Below are 15,498 nucleotides of genomic sequence, written 5' to 3' on the forward strand. Positions count from 1 at the left end.
AATAAGAGAAACACAACATCAAATATCACAAGAGCTCATATTTCTTAAAAATTTTACATCACATCACATCACATTACATCACATTACAGTAGAATAGAATAGAATAGAATAGAATATATATCCTTTTTTTAACCAGATAAAAATGTCATTAAGATTACAAATCTCTTTTCCAAGTGTGACCTGGCCAAAAAAAAAAGCAGGATAACACACAGTTTCTGACAAGACAAGATATCATCTACACATAATACAAAATACTTACAACTGATAATTACAAAACAATCATTTGTGCAAGTTCAAAAACAGTTACATTGGCCAAGCTCATTGATTTCACGCTCCTTTACAATAGCTTTAAATTCACCTAAAGTAACAAGTTCAGATAGACTTAAGTTGTTTTGCAGGACATTCCATGCAGAGATAATATAATATAATATAATATAATATAATATAATATAATAGAATAGAATAGAATAGAATAGAATAGAATAGAATAGAATAGAAAAGTATTGTTTACTGTCTGTTAAGTGCCATATAATGTTGTTTTCCTCTGCACGTGCAAGTTTATTGGATGCCAAACCATGAGGTCTCCATATATCCTTCAGTTCTGGACCCTCCCTCCCAACATGCATTTAAGAGGAGGGGTGAGAGTGTGTCCTCATGGCTGTAGTGAGGATGACACATCACAATACAATACACAAGTGTCTGGATGATAAACATGCGCTTATCTAAAACGATAATTGCCTGGCTAAATACAGACAGGTGACAAAAGAAAAAAAACTTTTCCATGATGACAATACCCCCATCATTACCTACTGACGGATCAAACAATGGATGATGAAAATGATGCGAAACATATGCTATGGCCTTCACATTAACAAGATCTCATCACAGTTGACTGATGTGTCAGACAGCGCTCTACGCGTCCATCATCAGAGCATCAAAACATCTTATTCTTGTACTTGGGAAAGGATTAAACATTGTTGTTCTGAGCATGAAGGACATAGATGATGATCATCAAATAAACATAATGCAATATACTGTAATAAAGAGCCAGAAAAAGATGGAAAATCCCCTGGTTCCTACAAAAAGACAGTCATGTTAGCTTAGTTTTCACTGAATTTGCAAACAGATGGCAGGGGCATATATAACCACAGGTGACCAAAACAATCTACTGATCTAAAATGTTTACTGACTTTTTATCCACTAATCCACTCTAGACATACAAGTAATCAAGGAAAAATGCAGTTTCTCAGCTTTTCACTGACATCAGATATGACCCATGACGTTCAAAGACTGCAGTGAATGTGGAAACACTGTCATCCTCTGAAATATTAATTCACCAGAAAAACCCATGCATTTTGAGAAATGTCAGGTGTTATAGATGCTTTTTACATCCAGTTAAATATACGTCTTGTTGAAAAAGCAATTTTTTTTGGTCTATTTTGATGTTATAAACTTTGAACTTACTCCAACCTTTTATGAGCAACTGCATGATCAGCAAAGTACATATGCAAAAATACCAGATTTTCAGTGAAAAATGCCAAATGTACAGGATATTCCCCATAATAAATGGTGATATATCACTTAGGAAAGATTAAATGTGGAAAAAAAAAATTTTTGAAGTTGCTGCAAAAAAGTTCCTTAAGGAGTAATGGATCCAATGTAATGTTATATTTGGGTGCTTGTATGAAACTGGGATCATTTTGGTACCTGGCACTTTGCCAGCTTTTTTAGACCCAGTAATAAAAGAGAAATTTAGACATATTTCCCCCCCAGGATGTACCTAATGATGACCTCAGATGAATACAAAAAAATTATACTCTTGCTCTGAGCCATCCCAAAATTAATGAATTTTTAATCAAATACTGGGGCCAGAAATAGGACCAAAATTGGGACAGGAAAAGCTACCTAGGTGTCAGTGCATTTGATCTGGAAAATATGGCTGTAAATGGTCTTATATACAGCTATAAATAAAGACACTGTGTTAAATTTGATGATCCTAGTGGTTTTTCTAATCCAGACATGTGGGTTTTTCATGAATTCAGTCTCATTCCAGGTTTCGTGTGTAACCCATTGTGTCCACTGGTGTTACATGCAGAACCTGCCCATTTAAACACAAATAAATCGTAAGTGATTTTGCAACAGCGGTCATTTCTGTGAAACACTCTGCCTTGAATGATTAGTTTGATTCCCAAAATGTACCTGTGAGAGAATAAAAAGATATTTTAAAAAAATTGTAGCATGTAATTTTTGTGTCCTTCTTACTGTGTTACATGCAGATTATTGCATAAAAATAATATAAAAATTATATAAAAATGTGTTTTATCTGAAAAATAGTTTCTCTTTTATCTCAGTAAATATTTGTTTTTAAAATAGACCCAAAGTGCTTCCAAAGTTGCTTCATAACATTAGTCTACATCTGGTTTGAATTTTTAGCCCTCATGTCCTGTTTCTAGGGACAAGTTTCATAGAAGCACCCAAATATAAACAATATAAACATAATAAACACAGAAACAAAATGTAATTTGCAGAAAAGAACAAAGTGGCTAAAATCTGAGAGAAGTAAATCAGTACAGTACTGTTAAATCAATACCAGGTTTAACCCATAAGGACCCAAACATCCACCAGTGACCAAAAGCATCTGCTGAGCTAAACTGTTTAATACCTGTTCATCCATCAATACATGTAAATAATTGTTGTAAAATACAGTTTGTCATCTTTTCATGGTCATCAGATATGACCCATTTGAACGTTCAGAGGCTCTGTGGTGAACGTGGAAACACCATCATCTTCATTTGCCAGTAAAACCCATTGAGTTGGATCAATGACAGTGGATGGAGACCACTGTTTTTATCTTCATGTAATGATATCTTTGCTGAAAAAGTCATTATTTCTTCAGTTTTCTCTGTTTCTAATATAATTACCCTCAACTTTAATCAGAGTTTTCATGAACAGCCACATGATCAGTGAATTAAATGTAGGAAAATACCTGATTCACACTGAAAAAAGCACTAAATAAAGAAGATAATAATACAATAAATAGTGATAAATCACTTAAAAAAGGTTAAATACAGAGAAATTCATTTGAGAACTGACATAAAAGTAGCGCTGGTCTTTATGGGTTAAACAAAAGAACGTGGAAACACTGTCATCTTCCACAACATTGATTCACCAGTAAAACCCATGGAGTTGGATCAATGACAGTGAATGGAGACACTTGGTTTATGTTCAGATAATGATAGATTTTCTGAAAAAGTCACTTTTTCTGCAGTTTTCTCTGTTCTTGATATAATAACCCTCAATTTTAATCTGAGCTCTTATGAACATCTTCATGATCAGTGAATTAAATATTGAAAAATACCAGATTTATATTGATAAAATAAAAAATACAGAGGACAATATTATTAATAAATGGTGGTAATTCACTTAAGAAAGGTTAGATATAGAGAAAATGCAATTTGGGAACCGACCTTAAAGTAGCACTGGGTCTTAATGGGTTAACCAAAATGTCACTGAAATAAGAGTAAGACCAGTAGCAAATTAGAGCTTGAAACAAAAAAAACAGACAGCATTCAGTATGTATTATCATAAAAGAAGTCAGGATTTAAGAGATGGACGGAGCACGGCCGTCAGCTCAGCTCTTTATGAAACATCATCATCTCATATTTCTGAGCAAAGCAGTGGTGGAAAAAATAGACCCTATTGATTTTACTTTCCACGAAACAACAGTTGGTGTACACATTGGCTGCATGGGTCCATAAAATAAGCCCCGGAGGATTGTGGGATCTTGAATGTGGGATTTCCGCCCAACATACCAAAGGCCAGGCTTAGCTGACACAATAGCACTCGTATATATTTAAGAGCAGGTGCTGACTACACGCCCCTCGCTGTGTGAAAGCAGGTCAGACCTAAATATAAAAACTCTGCACTGTTGGGAAAGTGTGAGCCCTCAGCGAGCCGCTAACATACCTCACAGGTGAGAAATTTTAGCTTCCTCTGTAGAGACCTGCAAGTATTTTAATTTATTTCAAATTATTAACAGGATGTTTGTGCCAGTTTTTTTTAATGTCACCAGTAGATTTTGCTCCTGTTTTCTGTGTGCGTCAGTGTGGAACTATCATGAACACTAATGACTGGAACATCATCCTGCTTCTCATTTGAGTGTTTTGTTTTTTTTTTTTCTTTAGATCACCGTCTAATATCTAGTTTTTAGTTGTGAAATGAGTTGTGTTTACTGAATGAGAAGACGTGCAAAGCTGTTTATTGCATTGTTGGATCAGTGTGTGCTTCTGTTGGATGCGGAGCAGAATCTGCAGTGAAAAGAGGGAGTGCAATGTTCAAGGACACTACAGCGGATAGTTGAATTGATAATGGATACAGCTATGGATAAGGATATTGTGCTTGAAACTTGTTGTATGTGTTTATTTTGAGATCATTGAGAGATCGATGAGAGATTTTACACCATAAAGCAAAAGTAATGGGATGAGGAAGCTTTACTGTTTAACCCTTAAAGAATTAGGTCTATTTTTTGTGGTGAATTTTTCTCCATATTTAACCCATAAATTCCCAGTGCTACCCTTGTGGAAGTTCTCAAATGAATTTTTCTCTCGGTTTAATGTTTTTTAAGTGATTCATCACCATTTATTATAATATCATCTTCTGTATTTTGTGTTTTTTCAGTGGAAATCATGTATTTTCCTACATCTAATTCACTGATTATGTAGATATTCCTAAAAGCTCTGATTAAAGTTGAGGGTTATTATATCAAGAACAGAGAAAACTGAGGAAAAAGTGACTTTTTCAGAAAATCTATCACTAACTGAACATAAACCAAGTGTTTCCATCCACTGTCATTGATCCAACTCCATGGCTTTTACTGGTGAATCAATGTTGTAGAAGATGACGGTGTTTCCATGTTCACTACGGAGCCTCTGAACGTCCAAATGGGTCATAACTGATGACCATGAAGAGACGACAAACTGCATTTTACACCTATTCTTCACATGTATTGATAGGATTAGTGGATAAAAAAGTATTAACACTTTAGCTCAGTAGATGCTTTTGGTCGTTGGTGGATGTTTGGGTCTTTATGGGTTTAGACAGCTCTGTTACATTTACCCATTTACACACACACTTGCACATTCACACACTAGTGCACAGGTGTCAAACATGTGGCCTGGGGGCCAAATCCGGCCCGCCAAAGACTCCAGTCCGGCCCTTGGGATGACTTTGTGAAATGCAAAAATTACACTAAGATATTAACAATCCTTTTAGTTCAGGTTCCACATTCAGACCAATTCAATCTGAAGTGGGCAGGACCAGTAAAATACTATCATAATAACATATAAATAATGACAACTCCAAACTTTTCCCTTTGTAAATGTAAATATCTTCATACATTTACACTAAAACAAAGTATAATTTCACAAAAAATGTGAATAACCAGAACAAATATGAACAACCTGAAATGTCTTAAGAGAAGCAAGTACAATTTTAACAATATTCTGCCTGTTACTAAATGTTTTGTGTGTTTGTAGATCCACTGTGATCTGTAAGTTATAATGTACATGTGGAAATGATAAACTGAGGCAGAATATTGTTAAAATTACACTTATTTTTTCAGTTTGTTCATGTTATTCACATCTTTTGAAAAGATAGTTTGCATAATGTAAATCAATTTTTTTGCTCTAAAACATAGAGAAAAGTTTGGAGCTGACATTATTTATATATAATTATGTTATTATTTTACTGGTTCGGCCCACTTCAGATGAAATTTAACTGAATGTGGCCCCTGAACTGAAATGAGTTTGACACCCCTGCACTAGTGATACAATGACTGGGAGTTCAGGGGAAACTGTAAACTGCATTTTACACCAATTATTTACATGTATTGATAGGATTAGTGGTTCAGAAGTTGTTAAACAGTTTAGATCAGTAGATGCTGTTGGTTGCTGGTGGCTGTTTGGGTCCTTATGGGTTCAATTGAGTGACTTAATCACCATTTATTCTAATATTATCAAATGCATTTTCCATTTTCCCAGTGAAAATCAGGTATTCTCCTATATTTAATTCATCAGCTATGAAGATGTTCATAAAAGCTCTGAGTTAATTCAAAGGGTATTATGTCAAACAGAGAATATTGAAGAAAAAGTGGCAAAACAAGAATCTACAACCTCTGGCATGTGTCAGATTACACAGGTTTTACTGATGAATCACTGTTGCAGAAGATGATAGTGTTTCCATCTTCATTACGGAGCTTCTGAACATCCATATGGGCTACTGAAAAGCAGAGAAAACATGCGTTAATAGGATTAGTGGATCAACTGTTATTAAACATTTTAGATCAGTCGATACTTTTGTTCATCGGTGGCTGTTCTGGTTTCTGAGGGTTACATATTTCATGTATTCTGTGGAAATAGTTGAACAGTGGATGTCTGACAGTTGGTGAAGAACAAATCAATGTTAATAGAACAGTGAATATTTGTCTTACATTCATGAAGTTGACACAAACGTCACCCAAGGAGATGCTCTGTTGTTGTGTTTCAGGTGCATTTGGAAGAAGAGTTGTATTTAGAATCCAAAAGAAGTTTTTTTTTTTTTTTTTTTTTTTTATCTCCAGAGATATACAGTCACAGAAAAAATTATTAGACCATCAAAAGTCATCAAAAACAATGGTTATGCAATCAAGTACTAACTCCTGTGTGTATCATGTGACTAAAACAGACAAAAGAAAACATGGAATGCCTAAAAGCACTGTTTTTGTCAGTACAACGCCATAGATCACAGGTGTCAAACATACGGCTGGTGGGCCAAATTGGATGGGATGAATTTGTGAAATGCAAAAATGACACTGATAATAACAATCCTTTTAGTTCAGGTTCTACATTCAGACCAATTCAATCTAATGTGGGTCAGACCAGTCAAATACTATCATAATAACATAGAAGTAATGACAACCCCGAATGTTTCTCTTTGTAACTGTAAATATTTTCATGTATTTACACTAAAACAAAGTATAATTTTGCAAAAAAAATACTAATAACCTGAAATGTCTTAAGAGAAGCAAGTACAATTTTAACAATATTCTGTCTGTTATTTAATGTTTTGTGTATTTGTAGATTCACTGTGATCTGTAAGTTATAATGTACATGTGGAAATGATAAACTGAGGCAGAATATTGTTAAAATTACACTTATTATTTCCAGTTTGTTCATATTATTCACACCTTTTGAAAGGATAGTTTGTAGATGTAAACCTGTTCATAATGTAAATTAACCCTTTTTGCTCTAAAACATAGAGAAAAGTTTGGAGTTGACATTATTTATATATTATTATGTTATTATTTTACTGGTCCGGCCCACTGCAGATCAAATTTAGGTGAATGTGGCCCCTGAACTAAAATGAGTTTGACACCCTTGCACTAGATATTGATGTAAGAACTGAAGTGATTTTGTTTTTTATCAAGAAAACATGGAAAATGTCTAGATATCAGCTCTGAAATTAAACTCTTCTGAGCTATTTTTGTTGTTTTCATTATATTTGTCCAATCAAATATACCTGTAGTTGGACCAGGCATTAAAATGAACAAGAAATTGAAAAAAACAAGGGGTGGTCTAATAATTTTTTCCACGACTGTATGTATAATACCTCAGATATGTTTTAAACCATGAATGAAATCACCACTGCTGCCTCTGCTGGTTGTGGAAATGTATTATTTGCAGTGACTGTCATCCTCATAGCATCATCATACACAGACATACATGACAGCAATGAGTTTAACTTAATTTTTTTTTACAGTTGGAAACAGTATACGTTAATATCACATGAGTGACAGTGAAAGACGACCTGATGCTGTTAAAACTGTGGTTGATAATGTAACATCACCTAATGCTTGAATTTAGTAAAGTTTTTTTTTTTTTTTTTACCCGTCTTAACACAATTCAGTCATAATAAGCTCATCATATCAGTATTAATATCTTATATAGGAGTGTAGTGTTAACGGACCTTGGTAAAAGTGAAAAAGAGGTGATTACAGCTTTAAACATATATGCAACACACTGAAAATACTATTAATTCTTTCTAATTTTACACACAAGTTGTTGAACTGAATACTTTTACTGAGGTTCTATAGTTAGGCACAGATTTGATGTACTATTTTTAATGCAACTTTCTAACCACATCAGAGGCAAATATTGTATATTTTACTCCAATACATATTTCTGACAGATGAAACACAGGAATCTGACACAAAACTAAATCTTTTTTCAATGCAGTGTAATTGTGTATTTCCAAATGTGTGTCAAAAGAGGGGATTTTTTGGCTTTCATTTGTCTTTTAGCATATGTAATTTTAGTGTTTTGTCAGGAAACAAGAATTCTACCCCCTTCTCTGGTCATGTTTTCTGGCTGTAGAAAATCTAGATATGTCTTCTTTTTTTTTTTTTTTTTTTTGTAGAGAGGGGTGTTGAAGAAATGATTCCAGTCTAAAATTGCGGGTGGTTTTAGTGGACTTCATTCACTGTGTACCACACAAGCGTAATTGGGTCTGCTGAATGAATCTGTGATGAGTAATTTACACAAGGGTCGGTGATAATACAAATTAATCAAAGGTTGGGCTGTGCTAATTTGGACAACAATGGGGTGGGTATTCTAAATGATTAACGGCATGAGAAAAAGAGTGGGAAGTGTAATGTAAGGGATCATCAGAACAACGGTAGCAACTGTACTCTGAAAGATTCATTTACATTTGAAGAATCGGATGACAAAATGCAAAGCTATTTTACAAACCGTCACTTGTGGACAAATTCATGGTTTTTACATGAGGCAAATTTGGAAGTACAGTTTAACCCTTTTCAGACTGCCTTTATAACAGGCTGCCTAGGGGTCTTCATGTTTTCTTTGCAATAGAAGTGTCAGAAAATGTCTTCTTTGCCAATACTTTTGCACCTTTGATTTCAGGAAAAACTTAACTTTCAATATCTGTCTATTAATTATCACTTTTATAAATAATAAATGCTAAAAACAGTGTGTTTTAGTGAAAAAGAAAAAAAAGACTTGAATTTTTAAGGATATTTATGATCAGAAAAAACTGTAAATGTTCAAGACGAAAGTTTTTGAGATTGCAGAAATAAACCTTTAATTATTTTACATCTGCTCAAACATGTTTTTTGGTCTTGAACATTCAGTATTCATATCATGGCTTCATATTTTCTATTATTTCCCCGCCCATCGAAGGGGAGGCAAGGGGGATTGTTTTTGGTTCGGTTTGTTTGTTTAACACTCTAGCAGCAAAACCTTAGATTGAATTCATACCAAATTGGGTTTATAGATTGCCAGTGACCCAGAATAGATCTGATTACATTTTGGGAACAGTAGGCCAAAGTTCAAATTTTTTATGAATTTTTAAAATCTTTTTTTTTCTTCCCTCATTTGCTTATAATGGGTGGAATTTCAAATGTCTGTAGCTGGAAAACTATTGGTTGAATTCATACCAAATTGGGTTTATAGAGTGTGAATGTGAGAGCGAATGAATAATGGGTTAATAATGTAAAGCGCTTTGGGTGTCTAGAATAGTGCTATATAAATCCAGTCCATTATTATTATTATTATTATTATTATTATTATTATTATTATTATTATTATTATTATTATTATTATAGATTGCCAGTGACCCAGAATAGATATGATTACATTTTGGGAAAAGTTGGTCAAAGTTTAAATTTTTTAGGAACCCCCCCCCCCTTTTTTTTTTTTTTTTTTTTTACTTAGAATGGGCAAAATTTCATCACAGTTGGATCAATGCCAAAATAAGCTACAATACATGCGAGGGGCTGGGTTTGTTGTGCCTGGCACCACTTGTTTCCAGGCGTTTTTTAGCCTGTGTGGATGTTGCTGAAACAGCTCCTTTCTACTGGTAATAGAGTCCCACATTGCCTCTGTAAAGTGTTATAAAGTGTCAGAAAGCTCAGGATCTCAGCTTTCTGATGCTGTTTGAATTCTGTTAATAGCAAAAACAGTTCAGGAAGGACAGTAATTTGAATACTGTAAAAATGCAGTAATGGAGAGATTGCTGTCGTTAAAGGGTTAAAGAAATGAACCAGAATTATTTGCTTCCACAGAAGGGATTATACATGTGATTTAGACCTGTAATCATTCATATCTATTAACACCACCAAGTCACCTATATTATTTTATTTTGTTTGATTTTATCTCCTGCAATTTACTTAATCTATTTTTCTGAGGTAAAAAGTTGAATTTTTGTACATGTGGTACTCATAAGACATCAATGCTACATACATGCATAGAACTCCCATAATATGATGCATCGCTGTAGATTGGAATACGTGACAGTTCTTAAAATATTTAAAATGAGCTCAACCTCATGCATACACATTGACACAAATCCAAATATAACAGTAAAATAACTGCACAGTGACTGCATGGACTTTTCCTGCTGATAATAAAGTTTTTAAATAAAACTTAGTACTAGTTCTTCCACCAGCGGTTGTTCACCAGCTGCTGTCTCCATCCTCCACAGTGATGAACACCTATGATGAATATGGGGAAGAAGAGCTCAATGAGTACATCATCCAGCTCAGTATTCAGGAATCCTGCCAAGATGCATTTCTGAAATCTGCAGCCAGGTATGGACAAACATCATCCATATCCCCCTCCCCTGCAAACGTGTCAAACAGCTGACTGTCCTGTCCTTCCTCTGCTCTTGGTTTTTAGTTTAGCGGCATCAACAAATGAAAACCTGAGAGTCTTGGCTGCCATCGAGCAAGGTAAATAACCTTTTACAGTATGAGGCTGTCTAAGTTTTTGGTGGCTCATGTTTGAGACAGCTGCTGTAGGTGAGGGCTGGGATTAGTTATGAGGCTGGCAGACAGAGAGACGGGAAAACTAAACCTAGAATGGAGTCAAATATGTAAGAGGAGAGACTTCTCAATATGAAATTGAAAACTCTGGTGCTAAAAGTACTGAAGTCACAAAAAAAGTCTGTTAAAAAATATACTTACCGCCATTAAAAACGCATGGGTCTGAATAATATGCATATTTGGAGATATATTAAATGAACTGGCTTGGGGTTACCTTCATATTAAAAGTCCTGCACAGAGAATTTGTTTAAAGTGGATTGCAGCGACACCTTCGGCCAGAATCGGTGGTGTTTTTATGGGACAAAGACTCCGCTTTGTCTGACTGACACTGAAAGATGACCTGACGCTGTTAAAAAGTGCTGCTGATAATGTAACATCACCTAATGCTTGATTTTAGTCAAGCTTTTTTTTTTTTACCCATCTAAACACAATTCAGTCATAATAAGCTCACCATATCAGTATAAAAATCTGATATAAGAGTGTAGTGTTAACGGACTTAAAAGTGAAAAAGAGTTGATCACAGCTGTAAACATAACCTCCTGATCAAAATCTTAAGACCAGTTGAAAATTGCAAGAATTTACATTTTGTACTATTGGCTCTTAACCCTGTAAAGGCTGAACCATTAAATCACTGACAGAGAATTCCAGGTCTTTGAAACCGGAGCCTTTATTAGTCCTTCTGAACAACCAAAAAAATGTTTTCAAATATCAATTTACACCAGGAGTGTATCTGCAACACACTGAAAATACAATGAATTCTTTCTAATTTTACACATAAGTTCTTAACTGAATACTTTCATTGAGGTTCTATAGTTAGGCACAGATTTGATGTACTTTAATTCTATTTTGATGCGACTTTCTAACCACATGTCAGAGACAAATATTCGTTAGAGATTTTCTTGTGATCAGACAAGTAGAGCTGAGGAAAGATGTTTTTACCTGCTTTTGGTTTCGGCCGTAGCTTCAGCCTTCATCAGAGCTGTCAAATGTTTCCTGATCACAAGAAAATCTCTAACGAACATTTGGAATGAAAGACATGATGAATGTAATCAATCTACAGAGACAAATGGTTTACATTGTACTCCAATACATGCCAATATAAAATTGAAGACCCTGGTACTAAAAGTACTGAAGTCACAAAAAAAATCTGTTAAAAATATACAGCGCCATTAAAAACGTATGGGTCTGAATAATATGTATATTTGGAGATATATTAACCTTTTCATGCATAGTGGTTACTATAGTGGACAGATGTTCTCCAGCTGTTCTCTTGTATAGTCATGGGTTTTGTTGTTTTAATTCCATGTCCTCCTGAGACCCAGCAATGCATTTTTGTCCTCTTCAGGGGACTAAAGTTTGACAGTTTTAATAATAATAATTAAAAAAAATGCTGCTCATTGCAAAGGATATTCCATTAAAAAAATAAATAAATGAATATAATTTTAAAAATGTATCTGAAAAAACTGTTGCATTATGCAGTTTCCAATTAAGATGGCTGTTTAATGTAAAAAAAAGCTAAGGATTTTCACTTTACTGGCTCTCAGGAGGATATCAACCAACACAGTGGACGCTCATGCATCATCTACACTGACATTCAGACCATTAATGTAACTTTGTTGTTCTTGATAAACCTGATATGCACTAACATTTTTGAGTGTAAATCAACTGCTAATTTTCTCAAACAAAAAGGTTTTTTTTTTTTTTTTTTTTTTTTTGGCGTATTATCTCCATAACTAGTATTAGAATATGACAAAATGTGAGAAAACATCAGATTAGCTGCATTAAAAATGTTTTTATTTCATACTTTTCATACAGTATATCACTTTATGATGATGGGTTTTAAATATATGTGTCTTTGCTTCAAAAATTTAACACATGCCATCCAGCTGAGTGGACATTTTTGTAACTCCATGAAAAATAGGTTCATAAAAAAATTCAATTGCACTGTTTTTTTCATGCCTAAAGAGGAATAAAAACACTCAGGAAAAAATCTTGATTAAGGTTCTCATAATTCATGCATGAAAGGGTTAAATGAATTGGCTTGGGGTTACCTTCATATTAAAAGTCCTGCACAGAGAATTTGTTTAAAGTGGATTGCAGTGACACCTTCAGCTGGAATCGGTGGTGTTTTTATGGGACAAAGACTCTGCTTCCCATGAGCACTAGTGCCTACTGTCATAAGGGCATAACTCTGGCCAAGGCATAGTTAACTCCATACAGAACCATTTCAGTCTCACCGTCCAAAGCCCTTAGTTTGGGACTGAAACAATGCTCCAAATAAAACAGATTACTGACGTCACAGAGCTAGCCCTGTGGCTAACGCAGAAGTGTTTAATAAGTGTTTGACGGAGCTACCAACAGACACTAGAGTCAAATCCAATGTTCCAATGCATATGTGTAAAGAACAGAAGCATTCTATACCTGTGGAGAAGGAAGAGGGACAACTCCAGCTCTGTTTTCATTCCTTTTAACTCCCTTAGTTGTATCCATCGGTTCAATGCAGAGGTTTACCGCTGTGTTAGTCTGTGCTCTATCACTGTCCCGTTTAGTTTTCTTTTTCTTTCTGTCAGTCCAGCTCCAGTTCCAGTGTCCACTATTACAGCTAAATAAATCCAAGAAATCCCTTTCTTTGGGAAAAAGGACAGATCGTACTCCTCACTTGTTCATTTTACTTCTCACTGCTGAACTCTGCCAGTCGGTGTGTTGTTGTCATAGTGACAGAAGTCTGCCGTAAAGCAGTCCAGTCTTGTCAGACCTGACCAGGGATGCTGGAAATAGCATTAGGAGATAACCTGTTTTGATGCTGATAATCTCATTTTAAATTGCGGACTACGATCAGGCATATATATAAAAATGAGACTTTTTTAAGATCACGCAGAGAGTCTGTACAGGACCTTTAAAGAGGGAAGCATTGGGCATTAGAGAATGAATTGTGGACAAATTGTGATCAACTGAACATGTTTATTCAGTGTAATAAATACAGGTACTCAGAAATTGAAAGTGCCATCATTCAATATCAGGTGTGTCCTCCTCTGGCTTCCAAACAAACAGTGCAGTGATGATGCATGGAACTAAGTCTCATGATCTTGTCCTGAGGGATCCAATCTGATTCGATCTGGTATTGATCTGGCACTCAGACCACTGATTGTACTGCGATGACAGTGCAGACGGCGAGCGACTTCACCATGGCTCAGACCTGCTCGTAACATGCCAATGACACATTCTCTTTGTTGTATCGTAAGTCGTGGCATTTTGAGCTGGCAAAAACATTTTGGTGTCTTCTTTGCTGCCTTTATATCGGCTACTGACCACACCTAAAGTTCCCAGTCAAGCGTGACTCTGTATAAGAGATTTGACGCAACGTCCGACATTAAGGAATTAGTCCAAACATTGATGTCGCGCACGTTGGGAATGGAAAAAAAAATACAGCTATTAACTGTGATACTTATCTCATGAGCAACATACACAAAATAGGCACCTGAGCAAATCATTTTCTGGAAATTACACCACATGTTTGGACTGTGCGTTTTTAATAGTGTTAAGTACAGGGTGTCCCATAAGTCTCCATACATAGGAGACATAATACATATGGTTCTAACATGTATTTCTTTATATTTCTTCTTTATAATTCTTCAGCAGTGGAGGACACACATTGAAATGTGTTCTCGACAAAATGACAGTCATATAGAGCATATTATATAAATAAAAATGGTTTATGTCAAATGTTTATTTTTCCTATGTATGGAGACTTATGGGACACCCTGTATATTTATAGGCCCTTAGGGATTATTAAAGTAAAAATCTTTCTATCTATCTATCTATCTATCTATCTATCTATCTATCTATCTATCTATCTATCTATCTATCTATCTATCTATCTATCTATCTATCTATCTATCTATCTATCTATCTATCTATCTATCTATCTATCTATCTATCTATCTATCTATCTATCTATCTATCTATCCATCCATCCATCCATCCATCCATCCATCCATCCATCCATCCATCCATCCATCCATCCATCCATCCATCCATCCATCCATCCATCCATCCATCCATCCATCCATCCATCTACTTGAATTGTCCAAAAATGTACCTCCAGTACTTTCAGCACCAGTCTTCAATTTAAAGAAAAAACTAACAAAACAAAGACTGGTCAAATCAAAGTGATAACTGTCAAAGATGTTTTACCAACGTGTTTTTTGCCTCTCTTTGTATCTCCTTTAACCCTGTCTTTTATCTGGTTGTCATGGTGACTAGGTGAGGTCTCAGTTCTGAGGAGGATGCTGAGGCACACCTTCGCCTTCAGGGAATCAGACAGTCATGGATGGCTTCCTCTCCATCGAGCCGCATCCCAGCCGGTCCTAGAGGTCCTGGAAACTGTCCTGACGTGTGAGTAAACTCGAAGATGGTTCTGAATTTCCCCAGGTCCTGATATAAACACTGGGGTGATCGTTTATTTGCTGTTGTTGCACCAAAACTGTGGAACTCGCTGCCTCCTGACTTGTGAGTCCTCACTGACCTGTCCCAGTTTAAGTCCAGGTTAAAGACACACCCGTTTAGACTGGCTTTCAACCCTTAGCACTGAGACACTATTAGGTTTTAATCTGTGGTCTTTTAAT

At 35.3% G+C, this 15,498-nt stretch overlaps 1 protein-coding gene across 1 annotated transcript in view; it reads left to right on the forward strand.

The window, feature by feature from the left end:
• Positions 1 to 3,955: 3,955 nt before the first annotated feature.
• LOC115421638 (ankyrin repeat and SOCS box protein 15-like) overlaps positions 3,956 to 15,498 on the forward strand; it is a 31,437-nt gene continuing 19,894 nt past the window's right edge. The window contains exons 1-4 of the mRNA XM_030137629.1: positions 3,956 to 3,973; positions 10,534 to 10,639; positions 10,728 to 10,780; positions 15,137 to 15,268. Of these exons, the coding sequence (XP_029993489.1) occupies positions 10,536 to 10,639; positions 10,728 to 10,780; positions 15,137 to 15,268 (289 nt within the window). The 5' untranslated portion in view covers positions 3,956 to 3,973; positions 10,534 to 10,535. The remainder of the gene's footprint in view (positions 3,974 to 10,533; positions 10,640 to 10,727; positions 10,781 to 15,136; positions 15,269 to 15,498) is intronic.

Source organism: Sphaeramia orbicularis, chromosome 6, assembly GCF_902148855.1.
Source record: "Sphaeramia orbicularis chromosome 6, fSphaOr1.1, whole genome shotgun sequence".
NCBI lineage: Eukaryota > Metazoa > Chordata > Actinopteri > Kurtiformes > Apogonidae > Sphaeramia > Sphaeramia orbicularis.